The 26,383-nt window shown below is 37.7% G+C and overlaps 1 protein-coding gene across 2 annotated transcripts in view; it reads right to left on the bottom strand.

The window, feature by feature from the left end:
* IMMP2L (inner mitochondrial membrane peptidase subunit 2) overlaps positions 1 to 26,383 on the bottom strand; it is a 630,428-nt gene that overhangs the window by 52,033 nt on the left and 552,012 nt on the right. The window contains exon 6 of one of the 2 annotated variants that reach the window (XM_067469075.1): positions 24,146 to 24,206. The exons of the other annotated variant lie outside the window; for it this stretch is intronic. Coding sequence (XP_067325176.1) covers positions 24,183 to 24,206 — 24 coding nt within the window. The 3' untranslated portion in view covers positions 24,146 to 24,182. Of the gene's footprint in view, positions 1 to 24,145; positions 24,207 to 26,383 lie in introns of those variants that run through there. 2 annotated transcript variants of the gene reach the window in all.

Raw genomic sequence — 26,383 nt, 5'->3', positions numbered from 1 at the left:
ATTAATATAAAAGAAAATAGAGGGCTTCTTGTTTTGATCTTCAAACCAGTTAAAAAATCTCATGGGCTGTCTGACTTTTCTTCAGAGTTGTTTGATAACTTATGATATTCTATCTGATCAACAAGAGTAAGATATTTCTCAAATATTCTTCACTTTCTTAGTGTGTATGTTAGCACAGATAGCTCAAATTTAGCATTAGATGGAATTAACATTGTTATAAATGACTATTCATAAATTGTTGAGGTATGCATAATATTTGCATTACTAAACCCATCTCATAAAGTTGTACTACAAATTTCTGGGAGATGAGGTACATCTAAACATTGGTCTTCAGTTATAGCCTTGGGGTGAAGGTGGGGGTGTTGAATATATTCACAAACATTCTGATTTATAGAACTTTATCCCACAAGATAAGTAAAGCCTTGGGGATAGTGGTTTTCCCTTAAGCTTCGCATCGCCCTGTTTTGAAATTACTGTATATACTTGAGTATAAGCCTAGTTTTTCAGCCCTTTTTTTAGGCTGAAAAAGCCCCTCTCCGCTTATACTCAGGCAAACGTCCTGGGGAGAAAGTGTGGGGTTGAAAGAAGGGCTTTTTTCAGCCCCATGCCTTCCTGCCAACACCCTCACCTCTCCGCACAGCAACCTAGCTCTCCTTCCTCTCTTCTTCTCTCGTGCTATGTACACCTTCCTCTTCTCATCTCTCAGCACAACATGCATCTTCCTCTCCTCCTTTCCCGGTGCCAGTCTCTCCCACTTTTCCTTATTCATATACACACAGCATTTTCCTCAGAATGTATAGTTAAAATAAACTATTGTGATTATTGAAAGGATATGTAAGCATATTTACATTGAAGAAGGTTAAGATAATGATTTAATCAGAGTTGGACAGTCTTATCTTAAATTACAGTTTTATGTAAATATATAAAAAATTTAACCTACTGATGCTTCAATTGATGTAATTTTATTGGTATCTTTTTTTATTTGAAATTTACCAGTAGCTGCTGCATTTCCTAACCTTGGCTTATACTCGAGTCAATATGTTATCCCAGTTTTTTTTCTTTTTGTGGTAAAATTAGGTGCCTCAACTTATATTCGGATCAACTTATACTCTAGTACACATGGGTAAATGGATGATTTTCCTATCCTCATGACATGGTTTGCCTCTTTTCACTTTATTTTCTAATTATTTGTTTTATGGGATATATATTTCTCCTCCCATTGTCTCCTCTACTGCTTTCCTTGGATATTACAATTTCTTTATAAGTACAGATGCTCATCATCATAGGTTATCACTTGTGGCCATAATTGCTTTCCAAGTATAGGATCTTGGTGGTGGGTCCATAAGTGATCCTATTCTTGATCCTCATCTTCTTTCACAGTGGGAATATCGATTTCCAGATGGAAGGTGGTCCCGACAATGACAAGGGTTGGCTTGATGCCCCCTTGTCTTGACACATGTCTGCCTTTCACCCTCCATTTGTCCCAAAACAGTAATGGTGGAAGAAAGAAATCAATACTGCCCATCTTGGCTCCTCCCTCCATGATGACATCATCATTATGTTTACAAGCGGGCAAGGGGGAATTCCCATCACATGTGAAATAGGGCATTTGTATGCATCTCTATGTGGGGAATCGAAAAAGAAGTTCGATTGCCAATCAACTTAGGATGTGAAGGAAAAAACACACACTTTAGAAATGGCAAAATACCTGGTGCCCACAGTACAAGCTTGTACAATATGATGGGCTCCGTAGGAAGCCATTTCTTAAAAGTGTAGAAATGCTGGTTTTAATGTGCATAATGAAGTTTTCAGATAGGAGGAGTTCTCATCCTAGCAAGTTAATATGTGTGTGGGGGGGGGGGGAGGGGGATTATCACATACAATGAGATTTCTGACCCTTATACAAGAGTAAAATGATCAACACTGCCTCCATCATTAGTAATAATAGCAAAATATATACTTCACAGAGACCTTTGTATCTTTAGATTTCTCTTTCATAATACCATTCCTCATCATACTCTGCATTTGCTTATGTCATTTCTTTAACATAACCTCCATAGTCGTGTTATCTTAGCTATTTCTCAATACTACATATTCCCATCAAGACAAAGATGAGTAAACACATTTTCTGGCAGAATCTGTCAAATCATTCACAGGCCACTTCTCAGAACAATTTTCCCCCCTACTGCTTCATATTTTCCCCATCTCCTTCATGAGCATTATTTTAATATATCATTCTGGACACTTTGTAGATAAACCTCTGAACTGTAAACATACATGTACAAAACAAATACATATTGAATTTGAGATTGGCAGGGGCCGCAACTTAATATATACCATAAGCTGTCCAGGATAAAAAAGAAAGAGAACGTATCAGCATGTAGACATTTGACAATGCCAAACTATGCCTATATTTCCAGTATTTATTCTCAATTTCCAAATATTTGGGTTTTTTTCTAAGATGACAGTAATTGAATGAAAATATTATTCATGCAGACACATATAGAATCATAATGCTAGCATTCACACATACACTCATTCTTATTCACACAAATTTCTACACTCCTTTCTCTCCTTCCCCTCTCCAAGTCACACTGGTACTTTTTCAAGTGTCAGCAATAACAACAAGAGACGACCAGGCACAATTTTGAGCTCTGTGGCTGCCTCTATGATAGTGACAAAATGATAATAAATATGGTCTTTCATTCCCACTGGTCAGTGTGGACTCCCTCCTACTGCTGCAGCAGTGTGGACCAGTGCTGATCCAGACTGCTCTACTACCTGGGCCATATACACCCGATCAGTCCCAGGGTATAGGGCCCGGATATATGTGCCCATGGTTACTGACCACAATGATTTCATGATATCGATTTTAAAATGGCTGCTCAAATATGAAAAGCTGAGATAATTAATCCAATGTCTACATGCTTTTCATTGCGTACATTTGTATACATCTGCTTTCCCACTCTAAGGTTATGTCTGTATAGGAAGATGTTTGGGAGCTGTCCCTAGACATTCCTTAAGTGAAGAACAATAAGCTGCCACTCTCTCAATGAAGAAGATATCTCTTGGAAAAAAGTAATCTTTATGAGAAAAAGTCGTGTCTTTCTGAATTTCTCATTCACTGGGTTGCTTCAAAGACAATCTATATGAATGACAACCATAAAATGACACACCTGGTCCTTAGCAATTGGCACATAATATAATCAATGCCGCTTTCAAGACAGGTTATCTACAAGATTCAAAATGAAAACCAATTTTAATTTATTAAAATTCCCTGAAGGGTGAAAAATCCATTTACTAGTTATCACTTAGTAATGATGTGTTGCTTTATATGTGGTAGCTTGAAGACATGCAGTTAAATTTATCCAGAGAATAAAAAAGGAAGTCAATGAATAGATTACACAAGGAAGGAAATTACTATCAATTATTATTGCTTTTAGAATATAACTTCTGGTGGCAAAGGTAGAACAAAAATAGAATACACAATGAATTATGTGCTAGCAAAATAAACATATAAATCTCAAACATATGCTAGGTGGGTGTGCATGTGCCTTCAATTTAAAAGTCAACATAAGATGAAGCCATGAATTTTATAAGGTTACCTTAGGCAAGGACTAGGTAGAGGTGGTCCATCCAATATATTAGAAAAATGAGGTCTTGGTTACCAGCTGGTTATAGACATATAACCATTAGCCACCAAACAAGTTTTTCTTCTGCTGAATTGAATTGTCAGCCATTCTGTCCTTTTTGTTATTCAAAATAGAAGCAATAACTCAATGCAAAAATTCTACATAATGAAGCTCAGCGATTTCAGTGAAAATAAACATACAATATTCTGAATTATAACTTTATTTTAGTTATTTATTGGGTTCCTAGTGTTCAGTAAAATGTGACTATTTTAGTGCTAATAGAGTAAGAAATTAAATTTTAAAAACTTCTTTAAAATCCATGCTATATGTTATCAAAATGGGTCTAAGGACTCTTTTACACTTGACCCTAGTCCCTAGTGAGTTTTTTCTAGTGTTGTTGAATAGTAATGTTTCCTTTCATGCTTCAGTTTTGGTCCCATGATTGCAGAGATCCTTCCAACGGAGAAAAGTCAGAATATAAGCATAAGTCCAAATGAGGAAAGCCATATGGTAGAAAACAGTTTAGTTAGAAAATGTTATAAACTCCTAATGATTTTAAGATAAGTTAAAGTTTTAAAAACATTCTGAGCTATGTTCCAAAACATCTTGACATGTTCTGCAGATACAACAACAAGAAAGCTGAAACAAGATAAAAAGAACATGTGTGACATACATAATTTGCAATAGGATTTGCTCCTTATTGGTGAGGTTTTTAGTCTTTCGTTGCTCAATAGCTGCTACTGTATAAAGTTGATACAACTGCTTGTTTAGACTCAGTGGCGTCCAACTGGCACTGTGTTGCTAAATAAACCTCATTCATGAATAAACCTCATTCATGAATCTTAATGGGGTAAAAATTCTCTTCCAATTTCAATTACAGTTGTTCTGCACATGGAACAGTTTTGGTTGGCTAGTAAGGTGGCCTCCACACATAAAATATTTCTGTTTCTCTCAACCTGATATGATTATTTCCTTTTGTCAAGTTCTCACACCCTTACATGTTGTGTTTTTATTTTATTACAGTCATAATTGGACTAATACGGCAACCAGTCCTTCCTTCCACCTCCCTCAACAGAAATAAAATGGACAAACTATACAACTCGTATAGACACCAAACTCCAGATCTCTGGCTATTGGAGAAAGGGATCTTTTGCACTATAAAAAAGAAACATAGAAAAACGCCTTAGTTACTAACACAAAAACTACCCCCCCCCCAAAAAAAAAACCTTCCCAAGATTACAACAGAAGGAAAATGGAGTAAGCAGAGGCACCAGGAAAAAGGCTCTCTACTTGCCAGAACTAACTCACCTCTATTATACTATCAAATGGCCCATTCATCTTGGAGTACCACGAATCTTGGAATACCATGGATAGCATGCAAAGGTGGTCTTGCTATTGCTCTTTAATCAAACTGGGGAACACTTCAGAAGAACACAATTAGGATGGATCTGGACTGCCATATAATCCAGTTTCTGAATCCAGAGTATCTGATTTGAACTGGATTTGAACTGGATTGTATGAGTCTATATTGCCATATAATCCAATTCCAATTAGATAATCTGGTTTCAGGAACTGGATTACATGGCAGTGTATATAGAATTGATTTGTTCTAACTTCAGATATGAATGATGGAATGGGAACAACATATGATTTTAGGGCAGTGGTTCTCAACCTGGGGTCCCCAGATGTTTTTGGCCTACAACTACCAGAAATCCCAGCCAGTTTATCAGCTGTTAGGATTTCTGGCAGTTGAAGGCCAAAAACATCTGGAGACTCCAGGTTGAGAACCACTGTTTTAGGGGGAATGAAACGATGCCTGGATCTGGGCTTGGTGTTGCATATTCTGCCTTTCTTTATATGGTTTGCTACCATAATGTATAACTGTGTGTGTGTGAAAGGGGGTAATAATTCAAACTAGCCAAGATATTTTGAATTTACTTAAATTACAAGATACAGAATCCCCATTTTGAATTTAACATGTGGTAAATATCAATTCATAGGCTGAGACTGAATATGTTCAAAGTTAAATAGCCTATGCTGCAATAAGGATGTGCTTTTGGGGAAAAGGTGGGTGGGTGATTGTTTTTTCATCATCATCTTCACCATAATCAAGACTACTTTAAAGGGCTCTATGTTTGGCTGCCCCCAAAGAACTGCAGCCAGGCTACTCACAGGTGCTGGACCTAGGGAGCGCACAAATTCAAGGTGCTGGTTTTAACCTTTAAAGCCCTAAATGATTCAGGTCCAGCTTACTTATCTGACCACATCTCCTCATACCATCCTGCCCAATCACTTGCTTCCACCACCATTCCAAATGCTGTTGGTGATGACGAGAGAGAGGGCTTTCTTGGGGGCCATTACCCTTCCCCAAAAAATTAAAACACCCTTTCTTTCCTCCTTCAAAAGGCAGCTGAAAACCTTTCTGTTTAGGCAAGCCTTCAGTGAAGAAACCTAGACTAAGGGCAGTTCCATACAGGCTTTTATCCCAGGAGAATCCATGTTTAAAAAACACAGATCTTCCTGGGGGCCCATCTACACTCACCCCAGAAAGTGTGTGTTTTCTGGGGTGGGTTTCCAGATGTTCTACTGGGACTTCCCAGTAGAACACGGGGACACTGTAACCCCTTCTCCAAAAGCCCCCTAAACAGCATTTAAAAAGAAAAGAACTCACCCGGGCTCCATGGGATGCCAGAGCAACCCCCCCCCTTTTTTTCCTGGTGCATCATTTGTATGCACCAGGAGAACTCCGAGTGACTTCTTTTCTTTCTTTTTTTTACTCTGTTTAGGGGGCTTTTGGGGAGGGGATTGGTATTCCTATAGTTTTCCGGGCTAATTTAGCCTTGAAAACTGTGGGAATATTGTCTGGACTGCAGTCCAGACACTGGAAGTAGTGGAATATCCCACACCTTACAAGAAGGCATGGAATAAACCCACTATCAAATTAATTTGACACAAACCAGGGTTTTCCTGGTTTGTGGTGGATTAATTCCGGTTTGTCCATCATCTGGACAGCCCCCTTGTTCTTGCGGAAGTTTCGCATTAAAGGGACTGTCTAGATTCACTCTTCATGTCAGGAAGGCTAATTTTATTGTCCAGAGTGAAGTGCAATATAACCTGACAAAATACCACATTAATGTTTGGTATTTTTAAAATGCTTATTTCTGTTTATTGACTGTTTTATGTGTTTTATATATGGGTTAGATTGCTGCTACTTTGTTTGATGTTTAATATGTTGGAAGCCGCTTTGGATCCCTTTGTGGGAGAAAAGCGGGTTATAAATAAAGATTTCGTATCATCATCATCATCATCATCTTATCTATATAAATAAAAATGTAATGTTTGTTTGTGGGATTAACATAACTCAAAAACCACTGAGCAAATTGACACCAAATTTGGACACAAGACACCTCTCAGGCCAACAAGTGACCATCATTCATAAAAACACTGAAAAACACAGCGGGGGGGGGGGGGACTTAAAAAGCCAAAAAACAAAAAATACATTAGAACGCATACACAAAACTTCACATATATACACATACACACATGTCGCAGGTTCAAATCTGGTAAAAGCATGAGCTCCCACTGTTGGCCCCAGGTTCTGCAACCTAGCAGTTCTAAAACATGCAAATGTGAGTAGATCAATAGGTACCGCTCTGTCAGGAAGGTAATGGCGCTCCATGCAGTCATGCTGGCCACATGACCTTGGAAGTGTCTATGGACAACACCAGCTCTTTGGCTTAGAAATGGAGATGAGCACCACCCACCAGTAGTCAGACATGACCGGACTTAATGTCAGGGGAAAACCTTTACCTTTACCCTACAAATATATATATACACACAAAACACATATGCACAGACTGGGCCACAGCAATGAGTGGCAGGGGAAGGCTAGTATTTTATAATTCATTAGAATTACAGGTATATCCCATTACATATTTAAGAAAAAATTGGCACCTAATCCTGAAAAAAAATACAACAAGAATTGTTTCCAAAACTATATGAAAGAACAGTTCATCACAGTTCTGGAAAATAACACACAAGCCTTTCAATATCGATAAAATTGCTCTTGTGGGCCATATCTTGATAAAACGTTTAGTATCTTTCATATGCTTGAATGTTTGATTCAAACCAGGTTTCGCAAAAACACTCTTTAGGAGGAATAGTTGTCAAAACTCTGAAAGGCTGTTTAATATACTTGAACGCATGATGGCTAAGCAAAAAAATTAAGTGGGTAGATTGCCCCCCCCCCCCCACACACACACACACACACATTAATTGCTTGAGAATGAGAAGTATCTTGTAAGTGAAATTGGATCCTCCAAGCCATTTGCCATGAATAAAAATGAAATGTAACCAAAGACCAACAAAGTAATTATGATAACATTACAGTCATAGTTTATGTCAGCGTTTAAAATCACAGAATGGTAATGAAGTACTGTTATATCAGGGTCAGTAATTTTCTTCCAGCACTGATATGCTTTTTAACATGAAATTTAGACAGGTGGAGGAGAAAGATTAGTGAAAAGAGCTTGTTTTTCTAGCACACAAAATGGTTAGAGGAGCAACAGATGCCTAAAGATGAAAATATGATAGACAGTTATTGCAAAACTGGAAGTTAAGCTAATCCTTCTTCAAAAGAAAATATGAGACACACAGTCTGCTAGCTACGGTACTCTTGTTGAGTATTTTCAGAACAGATCGCATACATGTAAAAATGATGTTTAGCAAATGTATTGACTTTGAATTAAGAAATGAACTTATTGGATAGAATGTAAGTTTAAGGAAGTTTCAAAATTGTAAACAAATTTGGAAGGAATGAGCAGGATATTAAAATCCATACTATTCAAAGGCCTTCCTGTTAGACAGAATGTGGTAAGCAGCACCTCATATGGGAGTTATAGAGATACAGCAGTGGCAGGTCTTGATCATCCCTCCTGAACCTTTTGGTCATTTGTCTCTATGGAAAGAGGTCTATTACATGGTCTACCCTATAGCCCCCAACACCATTTTGTCCATAGATGTAATGAAGGACATTATACCATTACATGAACTGTGGCGTTGGAGGAAAATTCTGAGAGTGCCTTGGACCACAAGAAGATCAAACCAGTCCCCATACTCGAGAAAATAATGCCTGACTGTTCACTGGAGGAAAGGATATTGGAGGCAAAGATGAAGTACTTTGGTCACATAATGAGGAGACAGGAAAGCTTGGAGAAGATAATGATGCTGGGGAAAATGGAAGCAAAAAAGTATCACAAGTTTGGTTTGCTCTTATGATTGAAAGGGGAGTAGCACCTTCTTGTCCTTTGCCTCTAGGAGCAAAATGTCTTGGGGCTGCCCTGCAAGACAGACAGAAAGCATATTATCTGTATAAAAGGATCCAATGCTCTAACAAAATCCTAAACTGGTGAACTATGAAAAAAATATCTTTTATATTTAAATTTCCTGAACAGAACTCTGGGTAAGATTTCACTGTTATTGACACCCATAAAGATGCTCTGGAATAATACCGATGGGGGGAGGGTATGGCTGCCATCAGGCCCGTAGCCAGGATTTCGTTTTGGGGGGGGGGCTGATTTTTTTTCAGGGGGGGGAGGTTGGGGGGGCTGAGTTTCGGGGGGGAGGCTGAGTCTGAGTGAAAGAGGGTCTAGCCTAGCAAACCTTTTGTATCATTACCCCAATACCTTCATGAATATGGGATATATTGAGTATGGTTATCAGATCATGATATGAATAAACATAACAGTTTAAATAATGCACCAGTAAGGCCTTTTTGCGAACCACCATCAGAATTTTTTTTGGGGGGGGGGGGCTAAAGCCCCCTGAGCCCCCCCCCCCCCCCCCCCCGGCTACATGCCTGGCTGCCATCATTTCATGATCACAACAAACATTTAATGTAGGTTTTATCTTATTCTTGTGACTGGTAGCTATTTTACTTTTTAAATTTAAATTAGGTCAAAAGGGGTTTTAATTTATCTTACCAACAGTTTTGTTTTGCATGTCAACTCAGAAAAATGGGTGTGTTTTAAAGAACTAAGCAAATTTTTAAAAGGTTTCCTTTCTATCATAAATGATCTCATCATATGAATGTGTGGACGTTGTTTTTTTTAAAAAAAAACAAACAAACAAAAAACAATAACACAGCATTACTGTCCCAGAACCTATAGTTGTATGGTGTTGTAGAATGCTAATAAAAATAAAATAAAACCTGTAATTTCAGCTTCACAGAAAATAACCAAAGTAATAAAAGAACACAACTTCTACATTTTATTGTGGACAGATGCTAATAGTACAAACTGAGCAAACATTAATCAACACAGACCCATATAGCTGTATCTTGAGTGGCAAGTCTATGAAATTGAAAATACTAATTCAATATTTTTATAAACAGATGTAGGAGATGGATCTGTACTATTTGAAGTCGGCTCTTTTTTTCTGTAGCTACTCCGGTCTTTTATTGCCTTCAGCTAAATCCGTGCTAAGTAGAAGGCAAATATACAATGCTCAGATTATGCCTGCATTATGATATGCAAATATAAATAAAAGTCCCACAAATTGGCAAACAATTAATGAGATTCATTGTAGCGACCTTTCATCACAGAATGCTATTGCCCTGCCAACCGAGACATGATGCATTTAATTTTAAATGACACCACCTGCTCCCACCTCTAAGTGAAATGAAAAGGCTGCCATGGGGCATGTTGGGAATTAACTTGCATGCTTCTTTTTAATCAGACGTTCAAACATAATGTTTAAAATGCCAACAATATATAAAGTGGCAAAAAGCAAATATTTCCAGTGTATGGATATTTCTAAAGTTCAGCATTATTCCTTGTTGATGTCATACATTGCAAGAAATGTTGGTGGGCCATGAACCTGTGGGGAGACACAGTGTTCAACCTCCCACGCTATTTCTGAGAAGAGGTCGTATGTAATATTTAAAAGGCTTAGATTTTTGGAATCTGTTTTAACTCATTATGTTGTTTAATATGCTTTTAGCTTGTTTAAATTATCATATTGTTTTTGAACCTGGTGAACTAGTTTGATGCTATCTGTAAGCCACTCTAAGATCTCATGAGATAGGGAAGCATATAAATAGTTATACAGTGACTATTTGCCTATTTCACTTTTGCAGATTTTATTAATGTGATCATCTAAAAAAATATCTAGGTCTCCCAGAGCTACTCTATACTGAGTTGCACTGGAAGCCCTAGAGCAGGGTGCTCAAACTAAGGCCCAGGGGCCGGATACAGCCCTCCAAGGTCATTTACCCAGCCATTGCTTAGGGTCAACCTAAGTCTGAAATCACTTGAAAGCACACAACAACAACAACAACAATCCTATCTCATCAGCCAAAAGCAGGCCCACACTTCCCAATGAAATACTAATAAGTCTATATTTGTTAAAATTATTCTTCATTTTAATTATGGTTAAATGCCAATAGAAGCTTTCTGGAGGTCCTCCAGAAAGCTTCTGTTGGCATTTAACCATAGCATCATGCTGGAGGATATAGAGATTAGATAGATGGTCTCTCTTTGGGGAAAAAATGTGGGTTTTTTTTTTAATTCACTCCTTTTTATGGGAGTCTTGTGCCACTAACCCCAGTGAATGTAGAGCAATGAATATAGATAAATATTTTAATAATAATGCCCTAGGACCTTGACATCTAAACAATCACCTGTCCTCAAAGGCTGCTTGATGACCAGACAAAATGATATAGAAGCACCTTTCAAGGGCCCTTCCACACAGCCATATAACCCAGAATATCAAGTCAGATAATCCACAATATCTGCTTTGAACTTGGTTATCTGAGTCCACACTGCCATATTATCCAGTTCAATGTGGATTTAATACAGCTGTGTGGAAGCGGACATAGACTTGGTTAGGGAATGTTCTTGATATTGTGATTTTGAAGAAGCAGGGCTTTCTTCCCTTTTGAGGTTTGGTCAACTCTTTCATCAACTTCATTCTGTTGCTAGACTAAAACATGACTCATTAAATCTTGGGGTTTGAGGATCTTAGCTTGAACAGTTTAGTTCTGTATACAGCTATTTGGATTTTCAAATGCTTTTGACTTTTCCATTGTTTTGCCCTATTCTGAATTGTTTTAAATTGCTCCACTTGCTCTAAATTGTCTTTTTTTCCTGTACCATACATTGACATCTTATGATACACATGTTTCAAATAAATTAATAAATAAACAAAACTGTTTGCTCATATTTTCTTTCCACTGGTTGTTATGTGATATCTGGTGACAGTTACTTGACACTAGATTACCATGGCAAATAAAACAAGAGAACCAAACAGTTTAAAAGCAGGATTGCAACCTTCTTCTCATCTGTTTTAAATGCACAATTGGATGAAATCAAAGCTGTGAAGCATTACAAAGGAGGTGACAAAGACTGCCCAGGTGAAGTAAAAATGAAATCCTGGGAGTGTTTATTAATATCAGCAATTAGTGAGCGGCAAGCATACAAAATGACCCTAATACTTTAATGTGCATAGAACCTGCCCATTTGGGAATTTGATTCCATAGCTATGGGATAGAAAATAATGGCAGCAAATAAAGCAAGGTGCAAAGGATACATCACAAAAACGATTCAACTGAAAAATCACTGAGTGTGTGGGTGGATGATAGTCAAAACCCTTTGAGAAACAGACTGCAGTAGAATCACTTTATGGTTATTGGCAAAGAAAACATTGTGGGGTTGATAATGAAAAATCAGGTTATCTGCCATACAAAACTATGTTATTTGCATCTTTCATCTTTTGATGACCCACTCTTTTAATTATTTTGAATTATACTAGAATCCATATATTCAATGCATTTAGTAAAATAAAACAAAAATAAATGTAACCGATTTAAAATACAACCAATTCAAAACAAAACAATTCAAATGCAAACAAATTAAAATAAAACAATTGAAATTCAACCAATTTAAAATACAAGTGGAATAAAATAACCTTGAACTAAAATGAAAATGTGGGATAGGGTTCCATGTTTCGATGATTTCCTATTTTTGACAATGCTCATGTTCCTAATATGTTGAATAAGCAGAGTTCTTAGTCCACATGGTTGCCTGAAATAAATTTTATAGATTTGGAATTTGATTTCCTCCAGATATTTTGGACTATAATTCATTTCTTCTTGCTCAATGACCACACTGACAGGAGCTGATAGATGTTGTAGTCCAGAACATCCAATGGTACCAGGTTGCCTACACTTTTTTAACACACCTTGAGCAATGCATTTAACCAAACCATGTTTTGTCTTTTTATCTTTCTCATGTAGTCAGCATGATGTGTCATAAAAATTAAATATTTTTGGGTAGTGAACATCACGCTTTGGAAAAAAAAATGCAACTGTTTTGACACATGTGGCCTCCAGAGGCTCCAGAACAACATATTCCAGCAATGTAGCTTTGAGATTTGTATCATTTGATGGCAGGAGATTAATCTGTGCAATGTGATGGCATGGGCACTAGATAGAAAATAATAACAGTCTTGAGCACAATTTTTATTAGATAGAACAAAGAACGCCAGATATTAATTTTTTTCCATTCCAGCTTCTGACAGCTTGGCAATTGAAGATTTTTTTAAGGAAATTAGATTTGCTATGTAACATTTCTTCAGTCTTGGATATTCTGTTTTGTTTTTTGTTAACAATGTGGGAATGTCAAAATTGTTATTACATTCACCATGCTTATGGACCATAAAAATCAAACATGTGCTCAGATGGATCACCCATGAAGTGTACAGGAAAACAGTTATGACCCCAGTTGACAAGGTATGAAAGGCGGACAAAAAGATCTCAGAGAAGTTAAATGACTTATTTGTGATAGGTATCAACATTTAAGGTATTATATGGGGAAATTAATTTGAGAAGCTATGCCACACAAGGGTGATGACTACAGCTAATTGACAAATTACTTGGTCTAATTCAGCCAGGGCTGTCTCTTGTTCTATTGCCAATTTGCCATGTCAGTGAAGATCTAGCCTTGGATACAAAGGAAAGGAAACAAACCTTGAAATTTAGCTCTTTTGCCACTTATGCATGGAAACTTTGCTTAATTTAAATTTAATATTGAACTGTTTTCGGTTCCATTTCCACCCCGTCACCTTCAAAATCATTCCAGCATGCCCTAGACAGAACAGGTTTCAGATTCATTCACAGACACGTTTTCAGTCAGATACCTGTTTTTCATATATATTAAAAAAATAACAATGCCCCATTTTAGAGATGGTAGTGAGTTCTGCTGGGAACAGAACTGTGAAAACAAATTAGGGTATTACATATCATTTGAAGGACAAACATTTTTCTAGACCTAGGAACTAGTTTGCTATGAGCGTCAAGGCCAGCCATGCCATTAGGTAGAATGACGCCCAAATATTAACTGACTGAAAACAACAGCACCTTTTTAGATAAGAGATCTCTGTGAATAGCATGGCAAGCCTACTATTCCTTCATACTCCTAATGAAGAGCAAATATTCAGCTCCATTCAGTTCATATATGCAAAACTATGGTAGGAGCACCATTTTATCCTTCAACTCAGTTAGAAAAATAGCATTACCTGGTCATATGAGTAGGTCCCGTGTCACTGGGAGGACATTAAAAAAGCACTTTAATAAACTAGAGAAGAGCAAGGACAGTTTTTTTATTGTAAACTTTTGGCTTCTTTTGTCTCTGCAGGGTGCTTTCCATCCTGCAGAGAAGCATGCATGTGAAGCAGGACATCCCATCTATTTTTAATACACTCCTGCTGAAAAAAAATGTTTGTGAGACAGCAATTCCCTCCTCCCCAAAAATGTCATGGGGATTTCTGTTAGTAAAAATAGGCAAATGAGACATAGTGTGCAATGTACAAAAACCCTAAATCCAGTTGCCAGTCTCAGTCAATGGATGAATACAAAAATGAACACTTGCTCAAGGGTTTCTGGATTTGGGATTATCAAGTAGATGTAAACCAAAGAAGCAAACATGAAAATATTTTCCCAATAGAAGAAAAGAAAAGATTACACAATGCTGACCTAATCCATGTAAGCAAAGTATTTTACATGACTCTAGCATATCACATAATAATTTCTTCCGCTAGTATTGAAAAACCAGTGGTCTGCTAGGAGATGGGGTTGGTATTTTCTGCATCTGCAGGAAAAAGTTATAGTATAAGCAGAGTGGAATAGAAATGTGTAAGCCATTTAGAGAACAGTAGTAGGTCAAGTTCAGAAGGGATGGCTTAAATAATTCTTTTTCCCCAAGCTAGCTGGCTGAAACATGCTGTACTCATAAAGAGTGGACTGAAATTAGAGCTGTTAGGTGAAGTAGCTTGGAAAATTGCTTCAGGAATAAGCACTGTATGATTTGAAGCAGCGGAAGGCCATGTAACCTCCTATTGTGTTCGAAAGATGACCACAGCAAAGTCAGAGGCTGTGCTTTCCAATGATTCCCACTTTTCAAAGTGAAAGCAACTACTCAAACAACAAAGCTTCTTGTAAGTCTGTTTGTAGGATGACCAAAACTTGATTCAAATTGAATGTTAGTAGAGCCACTACTTATTAATTTATTTTGTGAAACGTACATAACTTAATCATCAATATCTTAGTTAAACTAAGCATATTGAATTAGCAGGCATCATGGGATAAATTTAACTGCAGGCCCAACAAGAGTGGACTGATTGAAACCAATTGGATTTGTTCATCACCACATAAGCATATCTCATTTATTTCAATGGGTCTACTCAATGAGAAATGAATCTCAATGAGATACTCATATCAAAGGTCCTATTAATAACAGGAAATTACATAATCCACTGCAGATAGTGGAAAAGACATAGTTGGCCTTATGCTGATGGGTGGGGCGGGGGGGGGGGGATAACAAAAACCCAATCTATGTGCTGCTAAGCACTTTCAAGAACGACTGATTTCGGTAAGTAACTTTAATACCCATCTGAATCTTTCCCATTGAAATAAATAGGATTTATTTACGACATTTATTTATTTATTCGAAAGTCCTTGGATGTAGGTCAATAGTGCCTTGAGTATTTACCAAAGATGTTGTAGGACATTTGGGAAGCCGGGATTTAATCAGGGATGTGTGCCAAGAAAGGCTAGGATTATTACTGAACTGGGTTTTCACAGTCTCTTGAGAGAGAGAAATGGTGCTGGCAGTAGCTCTCTCTTAACAACCACTGACAATCTGTCCGACCACTAGCATATCAGCCATAGATCAACTACAGCGGCAATACACATAAAAATAGCAGAAAAGGTAGGGAATGAAAACAGAGGAGAGACAGCATTACGCCTGAGGAAATAGGAGAGAGGTTGGCAATAGCCTATAATTTCAGGTCAGAGGCTTGCAATCTTTAATCCAATACCTGAGATCCTGCCTGATGTCAAACAAAAGATGAATAGCCTCTTTGGGAAATATCTAAAACTGTTCGTGTTCATTTGTTTGTTACACATCACAGTCTCACAGCTCATACAACGTACAATATATTACACAACTTCCAGAATGATTGCTCTGCTGCAATTGAAAGACACTTATTCCAGAGGAAAACATGGGATATGTTACAAAATAGATGGCTGATGAGAGCAAGCAAAAAAACAAAACAAAACAAAAACAAAAAAATGCATGGTGAACACTGCCAGAGCAAGAAACATAGGGTCATGTGCACGCACCTAATATTACATTAGTATTCCCAAGCTCTCTGCAGATTTGCCCCCCCCCCCCCCCCAATTCACTATTCATTCCCCTTTCCCATCAAGCAAGGAGCATATATTTTTCCTTGCAGCAATTTTACATTCTGCAGAAAACAACACTGCCAAATAACTCTCCTCCTATAAATCCTGGAAATATTTGAAACCACCCAAGTGCTTCTCAGCTGGCACACCATCCAAACACAGAACTCGATTTTTAAGAAATTGATAATGGGAGTGTCAGCCTAAATAAGGTACACAATCAACTTGAAATGTTGCTTTGTAGATGCCCCATTCACTTCATTGGAGCCTTTACAGGAGAGGCTCCCTAACCTTGCCTTTGCCCTTGGGATCTCTGCCATATGAACCAGCTTGTGTGAAGTAACAGAAAAAGATTAGAAAGAATGTCATGCTGATATTAAGCAATAAAGCCAATTAATCATCCCTGGTATTAAATGTTCTGTAGTCACTTGTCATACATAATTTCATCAGCGACACTGCATCTACAGCACCTCCTAAATTTCACACTTCAGGGCAGAAAGGAGAATATGCTCTGTGACTCTCTGATTTCAGCTGAATACTGTCTGTTCCCTCTACAGGAAATGAATGAAGGATTATCTATTGAGAGACTTACAGAAATAATGGAAGGCAAATCCAGTGTTGTTATTTTTACCAAGCACAGACATACGAAGAATATGTTAGAGTATGAGGGGAAACTTCATGGAGGAGGGCAAATGTGATCCCTATGTTCAAGAAGGGAAAAAAAGGACAACTCAAACAATTACAATCCAGTCAGCTTCACATCGATACCAGACAAGATTCTGGAAAAGATCATTAAGGAAGTGGTCTGCAAACACTTAGAAACGAATGCAGTCATCACTAATGGTCAACATGGATTTATTTATTTATTTATCAAAAACAGGCCATACCAGACTTATCTGATCTCTTTTTTTAGATAGAGTTACAAGCTGGATAGATGCAGGGAATGCCATGGATGTAGCATATTTGGATTTCAGTAACGCCTTTGACAAGGTCCCCCATGACCTTCTGGCAAACAAACTAGTCAAATGTCAGCTACACAAAACTACGGTTAGGTGGGTCTGTAATTGGTTAAGTGAACAAACACAAAGGGTGCTCACCAATTCTTCCTCTTCATCCTGGAGAGAAATGACAAGTGGAATGCCGCAGGGTTCTGCCCTGGGCCCGGTTCTGTTCAACATCTTGATTAATGACTTAGATGAAGGGTTAGAAGGCATGATAATCAAGTTTGCAGATGACACCAAATTTGGGGGGGGGGGGGATATTCAATACTCCAGAAGACAGGAGCAGAATTCAAAATGATCTTAACATATTAGAGAGGGCCAAAACTAACAAAATGAACTTCAATAGAGACAAATGCACGATACTCTACTTAGGCAGAAAAAATGAAATGCAAAGATACAGATACAGAATGGAGGATGCGTGACTCGATGGCAGTATGTGTGAAAAAGAACTTGGAGTCCTCATGGACAACAAGTTAAACACAATCAATAATATGATGCAGCAGCTTAAAAAGCCAATGGATTTTAGCCTGCATAAATAGGAGTATAGTGTCTCGATCCAGGGAAGTCATTCTACCCCTCTAGTCTGCCTTGGTCAGACCACACTTGGAGTCACACTGTGTCCAATTTAAGGGAGATGTTGAGAAGCAGGAATGTGTCCAGAAGAAGGCAAGGCTCTGCAGAACATCAAGGGTCTGCAGAACAAGCCCTATGAGGAGCAGCTTAAAGAGCTGGGCATGTTTAGCCTGAAGAAAAGGCTAAGAGAAGACTTGATAGCCATGTATAAATATATGAGGGGAAGTCATAGGGAGGAGGGAGCAGGCTTGTTTTCTGCTGCCCTGGAGACTAGGATCCAGAACAATGGCTTCAAACTACAGGAAAGGTGATTCCACCTGAACATTCGGAAGAACTTCTTAACTGTGAGAGCTGTTCAGCAGTGGAAGTCTCTGCCCCAGAGTGTGGTGGAGGCTCCTTCTTTGGAGGCTTTTGAACAGAGGCTGGGTGGCCATCTGTCAATTGCTTTGAATGCGATTTTCCTGCTTCTTGATAGGGAGTTGGACTGAAAGCCCACAAGGTCTCTTACAACTCTATGATTCTATAGTTCCATTTGCAGGTCTCCAAAGTGACTCTCCCTGGATACACTGGGGGCATGCTCCTCCATTGCAAGAAGCACATTTCCTGCCAAACCAAGACAACTTAGTGACAAAACAACAATATGCATGTTACTTTATTTTGTGGCTAACAATTCAGTATAAAAAGGTGCTCCCCCCACACACACACACATTAGTTTAAAGTAAAATGTAGCTTCTTCTTTTGCCTTACCAAATTTCTGTGCAATGGCAGAAAATTCAAGATGAGGACACACAAATGGAATGGATATATGTATCCCATGCAAGTTGTCCAAACTTGTTTTGGGAATATAAACATTCGCTTCCCTCCCTTCTTGCAAGAATGGGTGAAATACACCCCCCTGCATTGAAATGGCAAACCTATTGGATTGGGGAACCAAGCTGTCAAATCTAAGGATATAGTTGTATCACTAAAGTATAGGAACATGAGAGAGAAAGCCTTCTCACTGTTCAAGTAACTAACTAATTCCGTAGCTGATCTATCCATAATTATTTACTTTTGTGACTCTGCAAATTGCTAACACTGCTGAGGCAATGTTAATGTCTGTATTATTCTAAAGTACTCAGTCACATGGGCAGTTTGGAGTCAGAATGGCCAGGAGTAATCAAGTCTTTTTGTCTCAATGGTAATTTTTGATAAACATATTCAAAAAGAAAAATATCTCCAATCTGGTCCCTGTTTTGAGATACAATTGAGTTTCAAGCCCCTTTTATTTGGACTTCCAAGAAAGGGAGCTGATGATATTGCTACATGCAGTCGTAGGTAAAGGTTTCCCCTAATGTTAAGTGAAGTCATGTCCAACTCTGGGGGTGGTGTTCATCTTCATTTCCAAGCTGAAGAGCTGGCATTGTCCATAAGCACTTCCAAGGTCATGTGGCCAGCATGACTGCATGGAGTGCTATTACCTTCCCGCAGAAGCAGTGCCTATTTATCTACCCACATTTGCAGGTTTTCGAACTGCTAGGTTGACAGAAGCTGGGCCTAACAGTGAGAGCTCACATCGCTCCCTGGATTAGAACCACCAACCTTTCAGTCAGCAAGTTCAGCAGCTCAACGGTTTAGTCCGCTGTGCCACCAGGGGGCCTACATGCAGTTGAAATGAACAGAAAAAGTTTCTGTATAAATTTCCCATGCCACTTGCCATTGCAGGTACAGGCTTATGACAAAACTACTTCTACATGGCTATTACTTCTATGACATGCCAGCATATATTTTCCAGGAGCAATCATTTTCAAACATGTAAGCTGAGACTGACATACACTTTTTAAAAGACCCAGTGACTTCACAAGAGTAGCTACTGACAGAGTAGGATTACACTCTTTAGCATAAGCTCTCTCACTCCACAGTTTAATTTTGTAGTCACGTTGAGCTGAAGAATATCATTTAGTGATGGAAATTCTATATTTAAAATGTCATACCTGTAGAGACAGAAAAATATTCGAAGCATTAAGAAAAATCATAAACCAGCTGTGTGAAATGGGCTTGTCAGAAAAATTTCCAGCACTTTGGTAATGTGTCATTCACAAACTCTACTAAATTTCACTCAGACTTGGATTAATAGATACAATTGAACTGTGCTTAAACGTATACTGCACACTGCAACTCTCAGGCCAATTTCATAGTGGTCTGAAATATACTCAAGAGTAATTACAGTTTGACTCAAGCCTTACATTTCTCTGTCCTAAAGTTAACAAACATATTCATAACCTAAATGCAAGTCAAATATGGATGCATTAATGCTACATGGTGCATGTATCTAAAACAGCGCATCTTTAAACATTTAATTTGAATCAGGACAAATGTAGAATCTGGAACCAGGAAGTGTTCCATTACAATCCCATGTTACAGTATTACATTAAACTGAGAAGAAACTAATTTCAAATAAACATGAACTGGATCAGAATGCAGAAGTGGCAAAAAAAAAAAAAAACACTTACAGAGAATTTCATAGTAAATTATGCAGAGCTGTTATCAGCAGCAAAAGAGAATGTACTACATGCTAAGTACTTTGGTTAACATCCTTAACTCATTACTACTATGGGAAAAATTGAGAATGTAGAATGCTTAAATTTTGCCAGATCACACAGTATACATTTTATTACTCATAAATAACTTGTCACTCAAATCTACATCTTTCTCATGAAATTTGTACTGCTTCTGAAATACAAATTTATAGATGGACTTATTGTACATGTATGATCTTCAATTCTATGCAAAGACTACACAGGGTTTTGAGTTTTTTAAATCCAATTTGATTGTGGGAATAGTACGGGAAGTTTAAAAGGTCACATTTGGACAACTGAAATGTTCTATATGGTTTCCATAAGAGTTTGCTGTACTATTTAGCTACTGACATTTAAGATCAAATTTCCTCTGAATTTCTGTTTCACTTGATGCACTGTGGAAAATCTTGTGCATTTGTATAGAATCGCTATCTGTTTCATTTTGTTTAATTTGGAAGGCCCTGTTTACGTGTGCTGCTCCCCAAAACGGGCAGTTTTCTGAATGTGCCTTTCATTCCAGGTCTGAAAGAACAAAAATGTTCGGATCATTGGCCAACATGGGTGGCTTTCCCAGGTTTCCCTTCCCCTCTGTTTAGGGCTAGAGGGGTGAAAATTGCCACACAGGGAGGGCACATCTATCACTCTTACCCCATCAAGTTTCATAATGTTTGGGTCATCCTTCAATTTTTAGGCTTTTTTTTCTTTCTGTAAATGTTCGTCGTCGTCCCCCCCCCCCCAGTCCTGCCTTCTAACCTCTCCAGGAGCAGCAGCAGGAGGGGGACAGGGCAGGAAAGACACCATTCCTTCCTTTAAAATGTCAAAGATGCTCCACACATCACACACAAGGCCCAATGCCCACCCCTATTATTTCATTTCTTCTTTAACTGCTAGCAATGGAGGCAAATTCCCTTCCCCTTCCCATTATTTTTAGTAATTGCATGGTTTGTCCTTGGATTGAAAGCATCAGAGTTACTTAAAATACCACAATTTCTGTGATGTTTCCCCCTCAAACTGCAGAAGATAACTGAGGTTAAAGATTGGGGTTAAGATACCACTAATTCTGGGATGATTTCCCCTCCATCTGCAGAAGAAAACTGAGGTTAAAGATTGGGGTTAAGATACCACTAATTCTGGGATGGTTTCCCCTTCATCTGCAGAAGAGAACTGGGGTTAACGAAGGCTTAAGATACCAGTATTTCTGTGATGCTTTTCCCTCCATCTGCAGAGCGGGTGAGGTGAGGCAGGCAACAGGCAAGGCTGATGGCATTCTTATCCTCCTATTGGCCCAACGGGCAAAGCTCAGAGGTAAATAAATAGCACACGGCAATGCTACTCACTGGGCCTACTGAGGAGTGCCACGTGGCCTGAAAATAAGGTGAATAGGCAGTAACCATTCACTATTTTCAAACCCCAGCATTTTGTGCACAACAAATGAAACAAAGGGGGTGGAATAACAAACGAAACATAAGAAACAAATACCATGCACATCACTAGTGAAAAACAAAATCTTGCTACATTGGTTTCTGGATATATTGTGTTACTTAGAAACTACTGGTCCATTTCTGGACCAAATAGTGTTTTTATAAATTTTCCATTTTAAAGAATAGCATAGCAATTGATTAATGCATGTAGGCGATCATAATCAGTTTATAAACTCCAGAATGTTTTGTAGACTTTCAGTATTGTCAGATACAAAAAAAACAGGGCAATGTCCCTAAAGTACTTAGAGTGCTGTTTGATCTCATTCAAGCCACCAAAAAAAAAAAATTCTGGTCCCAGTCCTGTAGCAAAATACACAGGACTTTATTGCACAAGCATTAAAGCAGGGTTGATTGTCCCTACTACACAATGTTCTGTGTAGCACAGTGCAAGTATGCCTCCTCCCCACAATTAACAGCGGCCAATCCTGCAACATTCCCATCACCTACATTGTGTGGTAGGTCTATTCCACTTCTGTGTCAGCATTCCATGGCATAGAAGTGACATCAGCGGGTGGAGATTTTTCTACCTTCCTGGGCTATTTATTTTACAATTTATAATATGATTTGTTTTTCTTATTTTTTGCTGGAAGGGCAAAATTGCTGAATATGATTTTTTTATGATGGAGAAACAGAAGCAATGGCACATAAAATGGCAAATCAGCTCTAATGTTGTAATGGTGAGAGATGCCATAACAAGGGATGTGTACTTGGTATCAGTAATCATGCAACTGCTTTGGAATAATATTTTTATGTGATAAAGTCAACAGACAGGAAGCCATGCAACACTTTCTTTTGTAATTGTTCCATGTACAGGAAGAAAATTGTAATGTGGACTTCTTTGTTAAAAGGGAGCTTTTAAGATTCACCTAGATAACTAATTTGGGCTAGTTTTCTAGGTAGCAGCAGTAGCTGGGATCAATGAGACTTGGAACCCCCACAAATGTAGGAAGCTATAAGTTTCCGTAATGTGGTGAAGCTACATTGCACTTAACCAAAGGCAAGTAATATGTTCGAGGAAAGGGGGAAAAAGTTGAATTCCCCATGTCTTTATGCTCTTGCAGTGCCTCTATAGTCTGCCAGTATTTATTTAGGAGTGCTGACAAAGATATAGCCATCATAATTAAGTTTTAGCTTTATTCACTCCTGAATAGTTCCGCTGAGACTGGATCTTCCAAGGTTTCAAAAAACAGCTATTTCACACAGAGCACACAATGAAGCTTAAGACAGCAATTAGGAAAGTTGCATGATACCAGCCCTTACAACTGTTTCCCATTTTTAATAAGTGGTGAATTAACTCCCTTTTTTTTCAAAAGGTGGAAAATTATATATTGTAAAACCATCAGATTAAATGAATTACCAAAACATGAGAATCAAACAGAGGTTTCAAAGTTGCATCACCTTCCAGAATATTTTGTCCTTTCTTTTAAAGGTCACAAAAACCTGATGTTTATGCACATAATTCTAAGACCGTCACTGCTGTAATAGCTGAAAACTTGGTAAATGAGAATTTTGACCTTTTGTTCCCATAAACATGAGACAGATCATATCAAGTATTCAATAAACTCTGAAATCTGTACTGGTGCTCTTTTCCCAAGGGGAATTTGAAGGCTTGTAAATATGCTAGATATCAGATATGCCTATATCATAGTTCAGAACAAGCCTTACAAAGATTACTTTAGAAATGCAGGACATATTTTTAATACGGTGTGCCGATCATGTCAACACTATGGAAGATAGAGTGTGTGCGGAGACAGGTATGTGCAAAGAAAGAACAAAGTAAGACACCCCACAGTATCCAACATGGGGTCAATTTATGCATTATGTTGGTAGAACGGGTTGCTATTTCACTGTGGCTGAGTTTACATTCGAACAGAGAAGTCTTGATTTGAAATCAAGGTAGAGAAAGAAGAATGATACTATTTACCTTCCATACATTTCAAACTATTCTTTAAAAAAATCTCTAAGATGTTTAAGTCATAAGACATAATAAAAACAGTCTAAAGCCTATAAAATATAAAGACACTGAGTCTCCAATGATGCTTTTAAAATTAACTAGTATCCATATAATCAAAGAATAGCACTCATACACACTTGGCAAAGGTCTAAATCATACTTCAAATAAATCTGTTCTAGTTAGAAGGAGGACACAGTCAGTCACCTTAGTATGAGTAGTACTTGTATATGCAGCAGTCCTTCCAGTTTCATGGTTTAGAGGCACAGGGCCCCTGAAAAATGAAAAAAACCATAAATAAAAAGCCTACTATTAATTACTATTAATTAAATTCATTTACTAACAAATGGAATTGAATTTTTAGATTTATATGGCAATAGTTAAAGTTAGAAAAAAGACACGTAAAGAACTGGAAGAGAGGACAGGAAGAATATCAGACATGGGAAGACATGGCTACCAATCTATTATTGACGTTGGATGACAAGAGTGTGTTCTTTACTGTTATAGAGGATATATGGAATTTTCAAAACTTTAGACAAGGTGTATAGTTGTATTTGAGATGAAAATATAGATGTAATAATTATTTTTAAAATATAAGGCTTCTCTTCCCCCCTAAATCCCCTTTCTTTTCCTCGGTGACATCGTAGACATTTATCTACTGCTCTACTAACCAGAGCTCCACTACCCTTACTCTTTTTTCTTCTTTTTTCTTTGTGTGAATTTTTTTGAAATGCTTAATAAAAACTGATGGGGGGAACCTACTATTTTTTGACTTGGGAAAACACCTTTCCATGAATCTAGTGTGACACTACTAGATTCAACTTGGAGGACCTACACATGTCTAAAGAGAGGAAATAGAGATTCCTAGAGAGAACATAATTATCAAACTGCAAAATATCAAATCCACAAAAGCTAAGCCTACAAATGTGGGGATCCCACTGCATACTTATTAGTGACTGACAAAATAGTCCTCCCTTCCTCTGGTCAAATGCATACATTCGTGCAATAATACTGACCAATGATGCCAGAGTAATACCATCAGAACACTTGACTCTATCAAAAGTCTAGATTCCTACTAAAATCACTCAAAGAAAAATGCTTAAAGTAGACATATCAGACTAAGATACATTCATTCACTTCAGGAACAGTCATAATCATTATAAAAAACAGAGAGTTTCAATAGTGAGGGTGTTGGAAAAGCCACTAGGTAGCAACACTAATGGGATGCGACACTGACAGAAGATTTCTTAGATATAATGGAACTGGCACTTTCACTAATTCTCAGTAGTACTTAACAGCAGTGACGTAATTATTCTTTAATTTTATCTGCAAAGAAAGAAAAAAAACCACATTTTTTAAGATTATTTGTGGTTCAGGACTTATTCTGTGCAAAATTTGCACAGGATACTTTTAAACACACAGCACAATTTTCTTTTATTATATTTTGTGTAGAAAATGTGATTTCCTGCACAGACAATAGTTTTTTTGTGCAAAATATGCAAATTTTGCACAAAGTAAGTTTCTAACTGAGACTATCCTTGTCAGTCCTTGATTGTCTTCATAACATTTTCCAACACCCAAGAAACACATTTTAACCATTTTAAATATATTTTTCCATATTTTTCTTTGCCTACTATATAGTCAAAAACTCCTATCCCACCTAACCTTTGTCTTTTGTCCTAATGTATCCAAAAACAACTCTTCAAATTGTTATGGGTAGATGAGAGGCAAATTAAAATTATAGAAACAGTATCAGAATCCTGAATGCAACTATTCATCACATGTGCATTATGACAAAGACAACTATTATAATGATCAGTGTAAAGAAATAGAAGAAGACAATAAAACGGGAGAACGGGTGACCTTTTTCACAAAATAAATCAAAGGAATGCTTAAATGAAGACTACAGATGCTATACCACAAACAGGAGAACACTTCACATGATGAGGATAAAACAAAAAGATTGTGGAAGTAATACACTGTAGAATTATACATAGAAGATGAAAGGATGACAAATTTCTTCAAAATAGAAACTTTTGACAAAGAAGCTACCTTAGTCAAAGCTACTCTAGAAGCACTTGGGACAAATATATCTCCAGGAACACATGGCATAACAATGCAGATATTTCATGCTATAGAGACAGAATCAATCCAAATTCTAAAATAGATCTGCCAACAAATACAGAAAACAAAACAATGGCCCACAATGGGCTAAAGAAAGGGACACCAGGATTGTAGCAACCATGGGACCAATGCTCTAATTCCCCAAGCAAGAAAAGTGATGCTCACAGCTGAACAACTGCATTTTTTATCATACATGCTACATTTTTTAAAAAAAAAACTGGCTGTGACCTATAAGTTGTAAGTGGACTACATTGGGGCTATCTCAAGGACCTCTTTCAGAAAAATATGCACAGACTCTAAAATGTTTAAAGCAGGTGTTGAAGACAC

The sequence above is a fragment of the Anolis sagrei genome, chromosome 5 (assembly GCF_037176765.1).
Source record: "Anolis sagrei isolate rAnoSag1 chromosome 5, rAnoSag1.mat, whole genome shotgun sequence".
Classification (NCBI taxonomy): Eukaryota; Metazoa; Chordata; class Lepidosauria; order Squamata; family Dactyloidae; genus Anolis; species Anolis sagrei.
This window is presented reverse-complemented; position numbering and strand designations above follow the sequence as displayed.